This window comes from Macrotis lagotis, chromosome X (genome assembly GCF_037893015.1).
Source record: "Macrotis lagotis isolate mMagLag1 chromosome X, bilby.v1.9.chrom.fasta, whole genome shotgun sequence".
NCBI lineage: Eukaryota > Metazoa > Chordata > Mammalia > Peramelemorphia > Peramelidae > Macrotis > Macrotis lagotis.
The window spans coordinates 398934584-398955460 of record NC_133666.1 but is presented as its reverse complement, the minus strand read 5'-3'; the positions used below and the strand labels follow the sequence as shown (position 1 = coordinate 398955460).

Below are 20877 nucleotides of genomic sequence, written 5' to 3'. Positions count from 1 at the left end.
TAGCTGTGTGGCCTTGGGCAAGCCACTTAACCCCATTTGCCTTATAAAAACCTAAAAAGAAAGAAAAAGAAAGAAAGAAAGAAAGAAAGAAAGAAAGAAAGAAAGAAAGAAAGAAAGAAAGAAAGAAAGAAAAAGAAAAAAAGAGATAACAAATAAGATTTTAGCTAGTCAATTATACCTGACTAAAGATATTATCCTGGATAAGGACAAATATATTTATTTTTCTAATGATGTAAAAATGTGCCTTTTGGAACAATTTGCTTGGAGACACTTATTGATTTAGTGTATTTCTTATTAGCTCATAGGCATTGGTATAAGAATTGAATTAGTCCCACTGAGCAATACTGATTATATCATCTAATTTAGCATCATCAAAAGGAAATCATTCCAAATGCCAGTGCTGTTTCCATAATAGGAATTTCAAAGTATGAATACTTATTGCAGATAATTGTATAGCAGAACCCACTGAGAAATCTTCAAAACAAAGGAGAGTAAATTTTAAAAATTAAAACTATGCATTCATTAAACAAATATTTAATCCAGAGTCAAAAATAATAATAAATTCTTAAGTAACTATGAGGAAAACACTATTTATTGGTATTATAATTTTATAGTAATAATGATAATCATACATTCTTTATATAACACTTTAAAATCTATTTAAAAAAAACAAAACCTTCAAAGTTGAGCATTCCAGAAGTTAGTGCAATTTTAAGCTAGTAAAGCTTAAAAGCTATTAAAGTTTAAAACTGCTCTAGAACTTTTGGAACACCCAATAAATTATCTCATTGAAACCTCATGATAACTCTATGAGGTTGGTACTACAGGTATCAATATCCCCATTTTGCAAATGAAAAACCTAAGAGGCTTTTCCATAGCCATATAGCAAATAAATGTCAGAACTGAGATTTGAACCCAGATGTTTCTGACACTAAGTCCAGAATTCTTTCTACTACCCCCCAAATTAAGGAAAATTTCTTATGTTAAATTTAATTATAATCTTTGCTGTGTCTAAAGAGAACTATTAAAAATAATCCATTTGAATCACACTTTTTAGTTAGGAAAGCACTAATTATGTAGCTTACCAAGAGCATGATCAAGCCATCTGGGCATGGTGATTTAAGTAATCTTCACTTCTCAGTGAAGGCAAATTTGGTGGATTGCTCTAGCTGGGGAGTTCTGAGCTGCATTGGAGCCAAAATGAATTGAATGTCAGCACAGTTTGGCACTAATTTGATGAGCCCCTGGTAGAGGGCCATGAGGCTGCCTGGAGAGGAACAACCTGGTCCAGGTGGAAAAAGATCAAAATTTCCCATGTCATTCAGGGAACTTCCAGGTGAGGAAGACTGCCAAATTCAAACTCAAAACAAAAACAAACAAACAAATATAAAAGGGAGAAAATGTCTTTCCTCTTGTTACTTACTGTTTCCTCAGCAAAACTTACATTTCCCTTAAGCAGAGGCAGATGGCTTCAAGAGACCTCTCTTCTTTGCATTAGGGAAAGTGTGTATTGTCCCCCCTACCTCCCTACACATGCTCCTACCTACCTCCCACCAACTATAAAAATTATGTAAGGTAACTAAATCTATCTCTTCAAAACTTTGTTAGAGTAAATTAAAATTAATTTTAAAATGAGATATATGAACTCCTTAAGCCACTAGCATGCAAAGTGATCAATTAAAGAGAATCCTTAAGTCTACTAAGGACATTCTCATCTGGTTTTCAGGTCTTTTTCTGGGATTGCTTTGCTTGGTTGCTTAGAGCAATATTTTATTGCATCCACCTTTGGATGGACATACAGAATAGCCCTGTTTCTAACTTGTAACATTCTCATAATCAACAGCACAGATATATAATGTGAACTAGCTGCACCTTTATTAGTATATATGGCAGGGAAGACAAAATAGCTGAATAACATTGTCAAGACAAAAAGAGAACAGTACTATTTCACTAACCTGTTTTCCATTCTGAAGATGGAAGAGGATCTTAAGATCATAGAATTAGAGACTGAAGAAAGCTCAAGGTCATAGAATCCATTTACTTTATTTTTGTAGATGGTGAAACTGAGGAAGACAAGTTAAGGAACTATGTTAAGCTAACAAAGTCAAAATCACAGAGATAGTTAAGTGGTCAAGTCGGAATTTGAACCCATCTACTAGCCCAAAACATTAGTATTTTTCCATAGCTTTACCTTATTCAACTTTCACAGCTGCCAAACTCAGACTGGCCTATCCATCTTTTCTATTGCAGAATGAACTTTGGGAGTTGGTATAAAGAGGAGGAGCCAGGTAGCAGCTTTTATGGGAATGTTCCAGTTGTAGTTGCATGGTGCTCCTAGATATTCCCCTTTTAATCCGACAAATGCCTGTAGCCCTGATAACAAATCCTCTGGAATCAGCATCCAGGAGCAGATATGATGTCTGTACCTTTTAGGTTACATGTGCCAGTTTGTGATTGTATTTCTTCACCATGGATAAATCTGGGCAAAAAATGATAGAGCCCCAGACCAGCCAAACCACTCCCCTATTCTGACAGATGTGCTACAGTGGATGCACTAAGACAACTCAACTATGACAAAAAATGAATAAGTCACTAGCATCATCTTCTTATAACAAGAAAATCACCTTTTAGGAACTACTACCAAGAGAATGTGGTCCATGGATAACCTCAAGTATATAGTAAAAATTGAGAATGTAACCTCCCCCAGGATTTTTCTAGAGTATGGGTGCTACTGGGATTTACATTCCAATTCCACACCTACCAGCATTTCACCTAATAATACTACATTGGCTACTAATGACTGGTATCTGTGTCCAAAGAAAGATGGCTGAGAGATTTATTTTCTCCTTGTCCTTCACCCATATGTATTGCTGTGTTCAGGAAATAGAAGCATAGTTAAATAATATGTTTTGACTCATTAAAGAGAAAGTAAAACAATTTCAGAAATAAAAATGAAGCAAAGAAAGGAAGCACCAGGAATGTGACTTCATCATGGGTAAATTATAACAAAAAAAAGAAAGAAAAAGAAAACAAAACAAGGAAAAGAAAGGAAAAAGAAGGAAAAGGAAGGTAGGTAGAAAGGGAGGGGAAATGGGAGGAAGAGAGGAAGAATCCAGGCATTGAATGTAATTGCATTTAAACTTTGGCAACCATTAGATCATTCACTATAGCTGCTGAAATTAAAAAGAAAAATAGCTATGTGATTCAGCTCTGTAATGACCGTAGTCATTTTTAAAAGTAGTACTTTTAAAAGTCACCATAGAGTCTACCTATCATTATAGAAGGCCTTAAAGATGACCCCAACTCTGTGAGTTAAAAACAAATGCAACATATCACATAAAAACATTTTAATGAAGCTGACTTAAGATTTTAGTATCAAAAAGATATACATGATTGAGATAAACCAATGTGACTGTCGATGGTAAATTATGCCTCTATAAGAAATCTTTGAAAGAGTTAAGGAAACAGTGGATAAAGAAGCACCAGTGGATAGCCTTTATTTATAATTTCAAAAGACTTTTTATAAAGCCTCCATAAGAGGCTATTAAGAAAACTTGGTAACCATGGGGTGGAAAGTAAGGGTCTGTCATGGATTAAAAACTAGTTATGAGATAGGAAGCAGAGGGTAGAAATAAATGGCCAGTTCTCAGCATGAAAAGAGGTTAATAGTGGATAGAGCAAGGATCAGTATGTGGACCAGTGGTGTGTTATATATTTATAAGAAATCTAGAGGAGACCACAAAATGTGCCAAGAAATGAAAATCTTTGACTGTCAATGTTAACTAAAGAATGTGAAGAGCCCTATAAGTACTTGGCACCTGTTATTTGGGCAACATGTCGGTCAAAGAAAATTACTATAGATGGTTTCAAAATTGAACAATATTAAATCTTTATTTAAAATAATACTATAGTGAAATCAGGATTTAGAGTCCAGATTTGTCGCTTTTGTTTCAAAACAGAGACAAAAACTGGAACCAAGAAGTGCATGTAAGGCCAAATTCCTGTAAGGGAAATTATTAAATAAAATGAAAATTTTAAGAAAAATTATGCTGTCTAAAAATTAGTTGAGAAAAATGAGTTTGAATCAGTAGACCCAGCCTACAACTACGGTTTAAATAGGCTATTTCAAGCTACTATTGCCTTGTAGTAGAATAAATGACAACAGGAATAGGAATAGAAAGTGAATACTTATTTGTGGTAGGATAATTTGTTCATTCATTTATTCATGCACGCATGTATGTATGTGTGTATATTCACTTACAAGTATGCAGCAATCATTTATTGAATGCCTATTGTATTCAAGTTACCTTGCTAGGCTTTGTGGAAGAATTTTTTAAAAAATTCATACCTCTCTGACCCTGTCCTAAAGGAGTTTTCAATCCATTTGGGGAGATAAGTACACAAAAAAAACTAAATTACATAGTAAACTATATTAAAAGAATTGTAAGCAAAATCTATATTAATTCAGAGAGTTTGGTTCAGGAGGAAGCCTTCCTGGAAGAAGAGGCATTTAATCTAGGCCTTTGAGGATCAGAATAATATATATATATATATATATATATATATATATATATATATATATATATATATATATATATATATATATATATATGAAACAAAAGAAGGTAAAGATAGGAAGTGGTATAAAATTGAAATATGAAAGGGCTGGAACAGTATGGCATATCATGTTGGTTGTTTTCTGTTCTTGACCAAAATGACATCATTATGTTAGAGTCAAATTAGAGTTTGTCCAACTGTAGATGATCAGATCAATATTCGCTCAGTGCTCTAGCACAGCTTGGGTACAAATAGTCAATGGGAACAGTTGGGGTGGATCTCTAAATTTGCTCATCTTATGTTTCTTTCAAGTTACTTCTATTCTGCTTTGCTCATATAGCACAAAACCCTTCTGTGATGAGGGCACAGCATTTTGGGCAATCCTAAGTCATGTCACTCAAATCCAAAGTTCTTCAGAGAGCCCTTGAGTCTTGTGTAGCTTCTTCTGCCCACCATGTGATTGCTTGCCTTGTGGGAGTTCTCCATAAAAGTCTTTTAGGCAAGCATGGCCTGGAGATAAGTTGGCAACAGAAAGACATTAAAGGTTTCTAAACAGCAGTGTAATGCTATCATTTCTGAATTTGGAGAACTACTCTGCTAGCTATGTGTAAAATGGATCAGAGTCAAAGTCAAGGAAAGAATTTTAGAAGATGTTTCATAAGTCTAGATAACAAGAAAGGAAGGTCTTAGCTAGGGGATTGAAAGGAATGGATTCAAGGAAGATTGCAGAATTAAAGCTGATAGCATCCAATAATAAAATACATTGTTGAGGTGAGAGGGATGGTAACAAAGGTGAAAAGAGAAGATTACCGTAACTGGAGGGTTTATGTGAGAACATGAGTCTGATCCATGAAAAGTGAAAAATTTTATTCTTCAATGGACAGAATCCAAACCCCTTGTTGAATCTCAGAACCACTGGGCCTAATAGTAGAAGCAAGAAAGTACAGGCTGCTCTGTCTTTATGCATATGAATAATATATGTGAAGACTTCTTAGAAAACAGTGATTTCTTGAAACATATCAGACAGAACAATATTGGTTTCAAAACCTTTCAAGAACTTCACAGTCAGTTATCTTTGGACACACTAGGGCCTCCTGGTGCTATTTCTGAATAATCAGTTCCTTAATGTCCAAGTTCTATGTTTTACAGAGTCTTTAAGATGAATGGTAGAGTCAACAAAAGAAATGAGAATTTTTAAAACAAAAGGAAAACTTTGGGAGAGAAATGATAAATGTTCATTAATCTGATAACCTGAAATTTCAGGTTGAGCTGTCCAACAGGCAATTGGAAAATATGCTCCTGAAGTTCAAGAAAAAGACCAGATCTAAAGGATATAGAATGGGAAGTTATCTTCATGGGATAATTCTTGAAATTGTAGGAATTTAGAGGTTGGCAAAGAAGAAAAAAAAAGTCAAAAAGGGAAAATGATGAGGCATTTAGATGACTCAGTGGATGTAGCATCTGCACTTGCATCAGGAAGACTTGTGTTCAAAGCCAACCTTACACACTTAATATTTACGAGCTGTGTGACCTTGGACAAGTTGCTTAACCCTATTGCCTTGCAAAAAATATACAAACAAGCAAAACTCAACCTCCATTGAATACTTATAGAATTAAAAAGTCTTAGAAGATGAAACTTAAGTCCAGATGTCTAACCCCCCAATCTTAGACACGTAGGTGATCTAACATATAGAGTATTTTGTCCTTTGAAAGGTAATAGGGACATTTGACAGCACCTTGTGTTTTTCAGTAGTACTAGAATAATATGGGCAACAAGATAATGGATAGAACATTGGACTTAGAAGAAAATTCATTTTCCTGATTTCAAATCTGGTCTAAGACATTTCCTAGCTGTGTGACTCACTTGTTTGCCTTAGTTATTCATCTATAAAATGAACTGAGAAAGGAAATGGAAAACCACTCCAGTATTCTTGCCAAGAGAACCCCCAAAACAGGGTCATGAAGAGTCAGATACAACTCAAAATAACTAAACAACAAAACTTAGAATAGTAGTGGGAAATGGTTAGAAAATATACAGTTTAAGTTTCAATCATAATCTATCAGAATATTAAATGAGTTATGTTGTACCAAAAAATTAACATAGAAATTGATTAGTAAAAGAGATTCTAACATTATACAAAAAAATTGGATTATTTTCCCCTAATATTTTAAATACCCATTATATGTGGTGCAGCACAGTGGTAGCTATTGTATGAAAATGAAATATAATTCTATGACTTTATGAACTAGCTACTAACAACTGGACCATTAATATGTCCCTTAATCACTTAAGTCTTAGTTTTCTTATCTGTAAAATATATATATATATATATATAATATATATAATACTTGTTCTACCTATGACATAGGAGTGTAGTGAATAAAGTGCTTTTTAAGCATAAAGATATATATATATATATATATATTTATTATAATTATTATTATACTCAACATACCAGAGAAGGAAGAAATCAGTGCGGACTGCAATATTCTGGGAAAGGTTATATGAAAGATATAGGATTTGAGTTGAATCTTAGAGGCTTTGAATAGGCAGATAAGAAGGACTTTTTAGGTTGAGGCAAAAATCAAAAGGGCAGTTCAGAATGGTTTGGAGGTTCACTTTCTTCTAGTAAGATACTTCACTGCAGTGGATACAGGTGTTGAAAGTACATTCCAAAAGCTCCTAAAACTTCAGAGAATAGTGGCTAGCTATTAGTTCTGATGAATCCTCCAATACATTATATATCACTATTATCAGTGTTGATGCCTTAACAAGTGATAGAGATAGTGATCTTTTTCTCTGTAGTCTCAGTATCTAAAGCAGTTATTGTCATGAAGTACACAATGTAGAGGGGTTCTATATTGAACTTTTCAGAGAAATTATTCAAGTAAAAACAGTTCTGTTGGCAATATTACTCATATAATATAAGGAAATTAGTAAATATTGTGGTCCATTAAGGGATTCCACAGTAATAAGAGGTCTTTTAACATAATTAGAGTATTCAGAACTTAGTGATAACGAAGTTTTACATAAGCAAGGTACACTTTGATCTTTATGCTACTGTGTTTGATTTTTCCAAGTGATTACTAAAAGGCACTAAACTCATAGAACCTCAGACCTGGAAAAGGATATTAAGAAGGTGTTCTATTTCACTTCACCTTTGGCAGGTGAAAAAAATAATAATTTTTGAAAAAGTTCTAGGAAAAAAGATTCTCTTTGGGGTTCTATTATGTAGCTAATAAAGATAATCACTTAAATCCTGGGGTTTGGGGAGAGGAAAAGAGAAAGAATAAGGCAGCGGAAGAAGAAGAGAAGGAAGAGCAAGTACAATTTATTCTCTCCTTCCATTAGCATGAGAACAGTTATGCAAAATTTTGGAACTACCTCCCTCCTTTTCTGTACTTACTTATCTTCTAATACTATTACTTTTCTTTGTCCTCAGTACCTTCGTGATAAGTGTATGGTAAAACCAAATGAGGTGTTATTTCAAAGTTACAAAATTTTGAAAGTAACATTTTTATATCACTATTTTATAAAATAAAACTACATATATGGTAGTATATAATATATGTAGTATATAATAAAACTACATATAAAGACTAGACTCCTATCTACCTCCTTCCAGAGAGGTAATGAACTTAAACATAGATTTGAGATCGAGAATAAAACAATTATTTTTTGACAAGACCACTGTGGGAAATTGTTTTCCTAAACTATGTATGTTTATTGTGCTTTTAAAAATATTTTTTAATTGGAAAGGAGCAATAGGAGGGAGAAATAATAAATTTTATTTTATATGAGAAAAAAGACAAGTTCATACTTTCATAAAGCAACCCTGCTCTATGAAGTTGTAAGGGAGATTAGGCTTTCCTGTCCTTTGATCTCAAGTATATTCACTTAACCAAACTTTTCTTTTGCCATCCTCATTCATCTTCAGTCCCAATTAGAATTTTTCTTCTTTGTATATAGCAGAGGAGGAAAATAGTTTGGAATTCATCTTAAAAATCCAGAAATATTCACATTTTTAAAGGATAGTTTTTAACACAAAATAATTTTTAATTTGTAAAAATTTTAACCCCTACAACAAATTGAAATGAATACCTTCTTGAAATGTAGAAGAAAATATTTTGGGTTTGGAATGTCATTAATTTGGACCTACCCACAAAAATCCCTCTAAGGGTCAACTTCCTAAAATAGTCTCATTTTTACATATTTTCTTTCCTTTTACTTATGAACCCACAGATTCTCTTAGAAATATGGAAATTCTGATACTTCAGGGGAAGGGGGACGGGGAAGAAAACTGAATGCACAAATGAATTGGAGGGTAAGTGTGAGAGGATGTCAGTAAGATGGCATGAAGGCCAGCAGAATGTTGTCAGTTTTTTTTAATTTTAGAGATTTAAATTTCAGATATCAAATTTATTTCACTTTTGTCATTTTAAACAACTTATTGAGTTAGACTGGCAATCAGATTTTTTTTGCAATGCAATGGGATTAAGTGCTTGCCCCAGGGTCATACAGCTAAGTAATTAGTATGTGTCTGAGACTTAATTTGAACTCAGGTCCTCCTGATTGCAGGACAGGTGCTCTATCCACTGGGCCATCTAAGCTGCCCCTTGAGAACTAGATTATTAATAGAATATTGGTCAAATAAGTAAGTTCAGATTTACAGAAAATTTTGTGATCTTAATTATATAAATACTGTGATCTTAAAAATGAGGTACAAATGGGAACAGCTTCCTGAGGTCACTTATAGGTCAATCTGTAATACTTTCTCCAATGAGGCACATACACACACAAAATTCAGCCATATCTTGTCCTTATCCTGACATAAAAACTGGATACTTCATCTAGCTTATTTTAAACATTTCTTAATACTAGTGCACTCTTTGTTATTAGCCAATAGAACAGAATCTCTGGTATGCCTTTTAACAAAACCACAAAATTGGTCAAAATATGAGGTAATTTCAATGTTTTATAAATCATTCATTAAAAAGGATTAAGTGTTAAAGTATTATAAATGAAGAAAACAGTAATCTGACATGTGACAAGTGAATGTCATGAAAATTCTACTTGTGATTCTTTTATTAAAAAATAACTTGTGCTAAAGTATAGTACCTGAAACTTATTTGGGGGATATGGATTCTAAGTATTACATTCAGTATTCAAATGTGTATGGCTTAATCAGTGTATATGATTACTTAAAAGTTACTTTCTTTAAATATTTAGATCTACAGCTACAATTTTAAAGGAAGAATAAGGTGGGAAACTGAATTGCATGCCTTTTTGAAGCAATATGAGTCAGTGTTCCATAGGTGATGGAGTTATGGCCTAGTTTACAATGTACTGTGAATCATTCATTAAAATGATATGCAGTGTGTTTCTGGAAGTTCAATTTTTATTTTTGTCTGTGTTTTTTTTTTATTACTTGTGGCTTCAAAAGCTGTTATTCTATTATAACATATACATGAAACCTGAAAAATTCTTGTCAACCTAGGGAAAAAAAACCCTTAATTTCCCCCAATCATGATGTAATGTTAATTTAATTTATGTTTCATGGCAGCTAGATAGCACAGTGGATGGAATGCCTTACCTAAAGTTGGGAAGACTCATCTTCCTCACTTCAAATCTGACCTCAGACACTTACTAGGGTGTGGCCCTGGGCAAGTCAATTTACCCATATTAAACAATATTTTTATAAACACAATAAACATACGTAGTTTAGAAAAACAATTTCCCACAGTGGTCTTGTCAAAAAATAATTGTTTTATTCTGGATCTCAGTTTCCTCATTTATAATATGAAAGATTCTGGAAAAGGAAAGGGGAAATCACTCAGTATCTTTGCCAAGAAAACCCCAAATGGGATCATTTGAGAATTGGAAATGATGTTGTTTCAGTTAAGTGTTAAAACAACTCTGTGAAGTCAATAGGATACATTTGTTATCACTACTTCTCAGATGAGGAGACTGAGAGTCAGAAATTTTTGCCTGACATTAGAATACATCTGAGACTTGATCTGTGTCCTCTGATTTCAAATTCCACATCATGTTGTTATAGTTGCTGCTCAATCATTTTTCACTTGTGTCTGACCCTTCATGTCCTCATTTAGGGTTTTCTTGGCAAAGACATTGAAATGGTTTGCCATTTCTTTCCCCAGATCATTTTACTGATGAGGAAACTAAGGCAAAAATAATTAAATGACTTGCCCAGGGTCAGATAGTGTCTGAGGTCATATTTGAACTCTGGAAAATGGGTCTTTTTAACTCTAATCAGAAACTCTCCCCACTCTACCCCTAGCTGCCCATCTTTTCTCTTACTTATCTATATTCTTGCTTTATTCTCCCTTCTCACCACCAAAATCCTTGGCACCATTAAAGGATATGATAGAAATGGTTTTATTCATAGACATAATACCAAGGTTGGGCTACCATTTGCTTTGCCATCAATCTTTAAGGATCACTGGGTCTTTCTATCTGATTTGCCCTGAAATCCCCCCCACTGTATGTGTTATCTCCTCCATTAGAATGTAAGCTCCTTGAGTTCATGGATTGTTTTGTTTTTCCATTTGTGTCCTCAGCCCTTAACACATTGCTTTGCCCATGGTAGGCACTTAATAAATGCTTTTTCCTAGATTCATACATCTATTCTTTCTATCTACAGCTATTCTTGAACCCTAAAATGTAATTGAATCCCTAGTATGCATTATCCACTACTCTAAAACAGGAATTCCTCACCTCTTTAAACTCACAAACCATACAAATGAGTGTCAAAATTAAATAAATTATAAATATAGTTTCATGTACCCTGAGGAAAAATCAAGAAGAGATAAGAAAAAAACAGGAAAAAAATATATTTCCATGATAACTTTTATTTTCTATTTTAAAAGAAGAGTAAGTTGTACATAATAGATTTTCAGTTTCATGAGCAATCATCTTTTTTATTCTACTATATTATGGAAATGCTTATTTATTTCATAAATTTCATATTATTAGGTTTTCAATTCTGGCAAGGACCACTAAGGCTGTCCTGTCTTTTTTCTTGCTGCATAGCTCTGTTATTTCCTTTCCTAGTCAAATATCATCATGTGCCCAAGAAAGTCTCAAGAGACCCTTCAAATACTGTTAAAATTAGATCTATTGAGAACTTAGAACTTTCTATCTAAGGGTGGGCCAAAGAACAAATCCTCTTAAAACTTTCATTTCAGTGTTTCTCCATTGTTAGAGTTATGAGAATTGTGACCCACATAAGGAGATACAGTCAATGTTAGCTTGGAGATGGAACCACAAAACCTTTCCCTCTACTTGTTAGAAATTAATAGACATTTTAGAATCCCCAGGAATGTGTCCAAATCTACGTGGGACCTTTTGAATTAATCTGTTCTGAGTTTTTTTTTTTTAATGATTAGAAATGTGTCCAGAATTTTATGATATATAAAGTGACTTTTTTTATTTTTTAATTTGTATTGATGTTTTAATTTTCCAAATATATGTTATGAAAGCTTTTTTTTTAAAAAAAATTCATTCATATGCCTATGCATATTTCTAAGTTACAAAATTTCCTTCTACCCTCCCTTCCCACCCCCTGACCCTCAGTGGCAAACAGGTTAGCATTTTATATACATATTTTTGATAAACATGTTTACAGATTACTTCTTTTTGGTATGAGGAATTTGGATTAAGGGGAATAAATACATAAAAGATATTTTAACTGAATGTAGTGTTTCACAGTTTCTGAAGGATTTGTTTTGTTTTGTTTTGTTTTCCTCTGAATAGGGATAATATTGTCCATAGACTGTCCAATAGGATTGTCCTAGCTCTCTGAACTGCTGAGAGGAGCTGCTTCCATCAGGGTTGATCATCTCCTAATGTTATTGTTAATGTGTACATTGTTCTTTTGGTTCTGCTCCCTTTGCTCAATATCAGATCCTGTAACTCTCTCCATGCTTCTCTAGACAGCCATTTATGGTTTCTTATAGAACAATAGTATTCCATAAAGTGATTTTTTTGTGGTAGATGTATTGTGGGAAAGGACTAGAGAAATTATAAAAATTCAGGGGAAAAGGCAACTTGGTGTAGTGAGCAAGAGTTCTTTCATTGGATTCAGGAAGATGTGGGTTCAAGTCCACCCTCTGATTCATAACAACTATGTGACCTTGGCAAAAAAATCACTTTTTTCCTGAGGCAAAGACATAAAGCTGTAAGTTACAAATATGTTTTCACTCCAGGAATTCCCCTACACTTATGAAATTTCAGGTCCTAACCTCTCCCTCAAAATCAGTTTTTAAAAAAATTCTTTATAAATACAGAAATTCTTTTACAAATTTTTTAACAGTAATAATTAGTCATTATTAGAATTAGTGGCAGTGAAATCATGCAAAATTTATTCATATAAAATAATAGTAATGTTTAACAAATTTTTATATGAAATCTAGATCCATGAATCAGAAAAATAATAAAAACAAAATCTTAAAATTCCAACATTTCATGAAACTATTTGCAATTTCCTATGATACACTCTATATCTCTTTGAACTTTTGTTTATATTAGTGTGTAATCATGTCAACAAGTCTTTGTGAGGAAAAAAAGATTTAGATAATTTTGTTACAAATATGAATAATATAAACATAAATTTTCAATGTGATGTCATAATATGAGAACAGAATCAATTGGAGCAGCAAGTGAGGAAATGAGGAAAACTTAAGCTCAAATCTAACCTGACACTTTGTAGCTGTGTGACCCTGGGCAAATCACTTAATAGAACCTACTTCCCATACTTATTGAGAGGATCAAATGAGATAATATTTGCAAAGAATTTAGCCCTGTGCCTTGGACACAGTAAGAATCATACAAGATTTTAGTATTATTGTTTGAAAGGCATTTTTTACCCATACTTGAGATGCTTATAGCATGTTAACCATTCATTAACAATGTTTTCATGTAAATAAAAAGATGTAAATAGAAATCTTTGTTTTATGTGGAAACATTTAAAAGTATGTTTTTAAATAATTAATACGACTATATTACTGAGAAGCAGTTACCCTTGCTTTCCCCCTTACCACTAATTGTGAACAAAGTAGCTCTTAATAGCAACCTCACTCTCAGCCAAAAGACTAATGTTCAAATTGAAAAGTAACACTAAATAACACTTGAATTTGCTGATTAAGCCTTTGCTCTCTGAGGATGGAGAGTGGGGAGTGGAGAGTGGAGAGTGATGGTTTTGCAGAGTAGGGTGGGCTTCATGAGTAATAATGAACTGGATTTTACCAAATTGTAGGCTCTAAGTTTAAAGGGACTTAAAGTCACTATCTAGTCTAATGTATAATATTTGCACATGATAAAAAATAACTGCTTCTACAACAAACCTTACAAGAGCTCCTTAACCAGCTTCTGCTCAAAGACTTGCAGGAAAAAGTCACTGTTTACCAAGGAAACCCATTGCAATTTAAATAGAACTCTAATTCAGAGGAATGAACAGTAAAGTGGTACAGTATGGATAGAATGCCAGAGCCATAGTAAGGAAGACCTAAGTGCAAATTTGATCTCAGATACCTACTAGCTGTGTGACCCTGGACAAGTCACTTAACCCTGTTTGCCTCAGTTTCCTCATGTGTAAAATGAGCTGGAGAAGGAAATGGTACAATTGAAACTACCAAACAACAAAAACAACATAATCTCAAGACCCTTTACCTCTTCTGATCATCCTACAGTTTATCAATGGCCTTACTAAAAATGTGATGCCCACAAGTGAACATAATTCTTCAGAAGTAGTCTGACAATGCATAGTACAATGACACTGATCACCTCTTCCCTAGTCCTAAGTACTATCCCTCTCTTAATGCATCTTAAATTGATTCTTTATATTACACTCTCAACTTGTGATGTTATGATTCTCTAAAAGCCTTATATTTTTTCCCTAGGTGAATATTTATATATCCATGTCTCACCCACTTTGTATTTGTGATTCTGAGCTTCAGAATCCATATAAGGTTTTACATATATCCCTGTTAAATCTCATCTTGTTAGACTTGTTCCAATAATCTAATCTGCCAAGTCCTTTTTGAGATGGAATTCTATCACCCGACACTGTAAATATCATTCCTAACTTTATGTCATCTGAAAATTTGATAAGCATGCATAGTACATTTAATTAGGGCCCACTCCCAGGTATGTTTTTTAAGGTGAGCATTTATTGAATTCTAAATCATAAAAGACATTTTTTATCAGACTAATGAAAGTAAAAAAATGAAACATTTTTAATCAACTTCTAAACTTAACTTTAAAAGGTAAAAATTGGCAGAGGGTTCCTTTTAATCATAAACAGCCCTTTATTTTAAAATAACAACCTTTTTTAGCCTTATCATATAGGCTAAAAAAAAAAACCCAAAAAAGCATCTTTCTAATTGAACCCTTCTAACCCTTCTCTGAACTTTACCATATAGGACCAATAAAAGAACTAGGGATGTCTTTAAAATTTTTAAATTTGCCTTCCCTGACCATATTAATCAGGGTCCCAGGGTCAAATTTTCTGGATTAAACCATGGGGGGGGGGGGACACACAAATAATCATGATTGAAGAGAGGGGAAAAAAATCTCTTTGCTTTTACCCTGCCCTGGATGCAGTTATCTTGGAGTCCTTAGGCCTTTAAAAAAGGAGGTCTTGTGAATGGGGAAAAGGAAGACAAATCTGATTCCAATAGAAGCTAGGCTCCATTAAGCAAAAACATCCCTATAGCTAAGTGGTCTATTGGGTAGAACGTAGGACCCTCAACAAGTCATAGAAGCACCTACAGAAGAATGTTGTTGGGAGGATCAAATGAGTTGACCTATTTAGTGCTCTGCAAACTTTAAAGCACTCTATAAAGGCTAGCAATTAGGAACTATAGCTGTGAGCAAATGAGATGAAAGCAGAACAATGAGTTAAGAGCAATAGCAATATGGACTGAAAAATCCCATTGTCCCCCAAAACTAGGAAAGTTTTCTCCCAGCCCTGGCAACCTCTACTGTAAGGGGACATCCCTCTCTTTTGGGTAGATTAAAGTATTACTGGACTCACCCACCACACCCCTATCTCAGACCTAAGATTAAAATAGCACAGTACAAGTCCAGCCCTAGGGCATTCCACTAGAAACTAAGTTGAACTTGAAAAATTAATAACTACTTTTATCATTGCCAAAATCACAAAATGATATTATTTCCTGGTCCACATATCATGTCTGTAAGAATATAATAGATATTGACGTTGTCATTAAGGAACTTAAAATTTAATGGGAGAAACAACATGCTACACATATAAACACATATAGATAAAATATAAACTAAATACTGGATAAATAGGAAAAATAGAAGGAAGACACTAGAATTAGTCAAATGGGTAAAGGAAGTATATTATGAACTATTCTTGATAAAGCCATGTAAGTTGCTTATAATCAATGTTTCCTTTTTTAGATGTTCTTTAATGATATTTCTACCACTTTTCAAGGAATCAAAAGTCACTTTTACTCATCTCTTTAGTTAAGAAGTTCCATTTTCTTCTACTTTTTTGAAAATTGAAACATTTTTCAATCCCTGTAGCACATTTCTGCTTCTTCCAGTTATCTTTTAGAAATTACTAAATAAATCTTAGCAGTCATACTCATAAGTTTTCAGTAGTCTGCCTGGGGATCAAAATTGATTCAGATCAGCTAGATGTTATGGTATGGTTTCTGTGGCATGACCCCATTTGGGATTTTCTACGCAAAGATACTGAAGTGGTTTGCCATTTTCTTTTCCAGTTCATTTTACAGATATGAAAACTGAGGCAGACAGGGTTAAGTGACTTGCCCAGCTTTCTAAGTATCCAAAGCTAGATTTGAACTCTGGAAGATGAGTTTTCCTTACTCCAGGCCTGATGTTCTATCCCTTGCCACATCTAGCACCATACCATAGCATGACATCTCCCTACTTATCTTTCAAATCACATAATATACTAGAAAGAGCTCTGAATTCAGAGTCATGGGACCTGGATTAAAATTTGACTGTAATTCTTCCTATCTGTGTGGCCTTGGATAAGTCACTTAAGTTTCTCATCTCTGAAATAAAAGATTTGAACTATATAACTTCTACTAAACGCAAAATCAATGATACTGTGACTTTGGGTTCTATTAATCATTCTCATTCTTTTCTTACATCCTTTACGGGATGTAATTTAGGAATTATTTCAGGAATTATAAAGTAATAAATTAATGTTTCCTTATTCAGTGATTAGTTTGAAATTACTGTACATAAGAATCTAGGAATAAAGAAATATTTGAGGGGAAAATTTGTTTCAATTTAACCCCCATTTGCTGTTCTTTCTTTATATATGTGGTGAATGTGTTTGTGTGTGTGTGTGTGTGTGTGTGTGTGCCTGTGTATGTATGTGTGTGTTACAACTAAAGACCAAAAGCTAATGTTCACAGCAGGAAGAACAATTAGTAAATTAAATAAATGTGCCTTTGTGTACCCCCCTGTTTTGAAGGTTACTTGTTTAATTAAAGTCTTCAGCCTTGATCGGAATCATTACCACATGAAACTATTTGATGATACTGACTTTACTCTGAAATGTAATACTCATATAATACAAACAGCTTTTATGTACTAATGACCTAAACTCAAGGCACAACTTAATTAAATAAACAATTAGTTTTGGGAATAAAAATATAAACAGAAACATAATTCATGAATATCATAATCATCCTTCCATGCTGTGTTAATTAACCAGCATTTGGTCTTTAATTGTGATATATATATATATATGTATGAAATATACCTTTCAACTCACTATTTCATAGTTGCCCTGATTCTCAGATGCAAAAGTAATTTATTAGAACATGTTTTCATAGTACTCAATGAAACTCCATGAGACACATATCTAGGTTTGAATTAGAAGATCTTTAAGTGGTAATTAGATTAAATGGTCATTTTTCCAATGAGGAGAAGCAAAGAGTCTATGGACATTTGCAGTCTGACAGTTTTGTCCTTTTACTTGCCTTTGGCTAGTTTCTCATTTACTAGTTCGGAGTCTGGCTTCATGCTTGGACTCTATTTGTTACTTCATTCATCCTTAGCCTCTCATCCCGCTTAAGAAGGTTTCCATCCCAAGATCCTGTCGGTCAGCTCTGATCTTAAACATAAACTAGCATGTGTCAAGTGCCTATTGGGTTCTTGGCAAAATAAAACAGGATAAATTATGATATTTCATTTTAACCTATATCCCTCTAACCTGTAATTTGTTACATTATCAGTGCCTTCCAAAACCATGCATGAGATCTATAAGCTGTTGTGACCTTTCTGAGGACTTTATCTGATCACTAGAATGCTAAATTATATATAAAATATATCTTCTTTGAAAAATAATATGTATTATAGTGGCAGTTTAACAGTTTACCATAATGCTTAGTACAGTGCCCAGCAGTGGCACTTCTTATGTGGAAGTCTTTTCTGTTCTTAAATCTTCAAAAATAATATCTTTGGTTATAACTTGACTTTTGAGGAAATATAGAAATGAAACCAATGATTGATTAATGCTCTCATGTCCTTCCTCTCCAGAAACTTCATCTTTGGGAGCCCGAGTCTGTGAGGATGATCTAACAGAGCAGCATTTGAGATCAACTGCAGGTAATGTATTGCCTTTTTCCAGTTCATATTTTGTACAAACCCTTGGATTGGGGAAGAGGTTGTTGTCTTGTTTTTCCAGAATATTTTCAATTCGTTTTAAATAAAACTTATTTTTTAAGTTAAGATTGTATTATCAGACGTTGATCAAATCACTTAAATGAATATGTGAAAATTAAAGCTAAATATATAATATATAACTATGTAACATCTTTTAAAAAGAAATAATGAAATCCTATTTTCTGCTTAGCTATGCCCTGAGCAGATTGTTATTTGTACTGTAGTTATCAGTGTTTCTTTCTAAATCGTCATCTCTATAAGTACAGGTAGTAGACCATCATGTCCCTGTTCCTGGCCAAATTCCTGAAGTATAGAGAATTGGCCAAAATGTGTTGAATTGACTAAGGATTAGGTCTGTGATTATCATTGATATGGGGGGGGGGTGGTTTCTGGATGTAATAACTCCCTGTACAATACAGGTTCAGTACCTTTTTTGCAACTGAGAGTTTTAGATTTTAAGTTCATATATTTTCTGGCATTTAGAGCATTGAGAGGTTAAGTGATTTGTCACATTATCACATGTGTGTCAGAGTAAGATTTGAACCCAGACCTACCTGGCTACAAGGTGAGCTATTTTTTCATTATGCATCCACCATACTGCCATACTACCATTACACCCTCTGCCTTTCTTTGTTGAGTTTTTGAATCAATAACTGGATTTAGCAGATCTAAATAGAACTCAGTCAGAAAAGTGTTAGTGAGCCAGATCATTTGTCTAATTCATACTAAGCACATAGAAAATCATAGCCATAGAACTTTCAAGTCCATTCAGTCCAGTTCTCAAATAGAGGCCAAGTGACTTGAACAAGATTGCAAAGCTAGTAAATGTCTGAATCAAGTTTTGAACCCAGGTCTTCCTTATGTCTTATCTATTATACCATGCTGCCTAAGAAGTTTGATTGAATTTTTCATTAAAATAATTAGCTGTCTAGGTATCATGTTGATGAGATGAAAGCTTTTTAATACTTAAAGTTCCTATGTCTTAGGGAATGTCTAAATTTATTTTGATGGATTATTAACAATTTCTTCTTGAAATTATTTTGTATTTATTTGTGTACATGCCATATCCTCTCATTAAAATGCAAACTCCATACAGGCAAAAGCCATGCTGTTTCTTTCCTTGTTTCCCCAAATTCTAGCACTATGCCTTGCACATAGTAGTGACTTAGTAAATATTTGGATTTATTTTAGAAAAAGAAGCCAGATGAATAATATTGCAGATTATTTTATGATTATAAATTCTTTGTGTGTGATTTTTGCCATAGCATAGCCAAATAAATCATCTGAAAGCTTATCCATCAGCAGTGATTTGCCCATTTATTTTCACTATATTGACATAGCTTTGTTTTTCAGATTTATAAAATGAGGATGATAATGATATGTTATGGACAATGATTAGAAAAAAAGGGATTTGTAGCTATAAAAGTACATTTGAAATGCTATAGTGATAATAGCAATGGATTTACAATCAGGGGACCTGAGTCCTAGTCCTTTATTTTGTCATTTTTCTTAGCTGTATGATTTTTTTAATAAAACACTTAATTTTTTCATATAAAGTAAAAAGATAGAAATAAATGATCCCCCCCAATCCTTTCCAGTTCTTAAAATGATTCAAATATTTTTGCAGGTAAAAACCAGGTTGTGAAAATAAAGTTAAGGACTGGCTTTCCTAAACAGATTTTGTAAATGGAACTAATCTTTGCTTTGACCTTAACATTTACATTCAGGTGTGTAGTATTCCCAGTACTATTTTTTCCCTTTGTACCTGTCTATATGGAACTAGAGAGAGTGATATACATATGTGCAAGCCTATCCAGGGGATTCTTAGGAAAACCTGATTGTTGGTGACTGATCAACAGTAATCCAGGAGGCTTTTGTCAAGAAAACAATATGGAAGAAGCAGTTTGAACTAGAGGGAACAAAAGTTAGAATTACATAATAGTACTATCAGTCAAAATGTTTCCTTTCTCTTGGGTAGACATCTCATACCTTCTCAGTCTTAGATGTGTTTACTGCAAAATTGTTTCCCATCCTCCTTCAAAGGTCCTAAAAATGAGAAAATTGGAAATAATCTTCTGTCCTAATGAAAGAGCTACTTTAGCACAAGGTAAAAACTAAATAAAAGTAGGTCCTGGATTTACATATTAATAGTGCTTTATAGTCCTGTCACATTTTTAAGTTTAAGAAGGAAGTAGGTGGCAGAATAGGAAGAAAATTCCACTTGGCATAATAAACTAGACTTAAAAAACTGGATTATCTGACATTCTATCAACCAGAAATCTCTGCTACTCAAACTCTTCCACACTTTTATGCAAGTAAATGAGCTAATACTAGAGATTTGTTTTTAAAAATCATCCAGAAAAATACACATCAATCCACTCTTCAATACCACCTACATTTAAACATAAGATCATAACAAATAACTTACTTTCACATTGCATTTGACAGTTCTACAAAGTGCTTTCACATTCATTATTTAATTTTCTCACAGATAACTGAGGTTCATGATGATGACCCAGGGACATTGCCAAATCTTGAAAATATACTTTGAAGTTCAGTATATTAGGGTAATATGTTTTTAAAATTTCTTTTTAAATATTTGTCAATAGCAGGGAGATATTTCTCTA

General features: G+C 33.4%; 1 protein-coding gene across 2 annotated transcripts in view; it reads left to right on the top strand.

Annotated features, from left to right (window-relative positions):
* The window catches only part of ZFHX4 (zinc finger homeobox 4), a 222102-nt gene that overhangs the window by 171525 nt on the left and 29700 nt on the right, over window positions 1-20877 (top strand). For both annotated transcript variants that reach the window (XM_074201532.1, XM_074201530.1), the window contains exon 5: window positions 18125-18193. In XM_074201532.1, the coding sequence (XP_074057633.1) occupies window positions 18125-18193 (69 nt within the window). The remainder of the gene's footprint in view (window positions 1-18124; window positions 18194-20877) is intronic.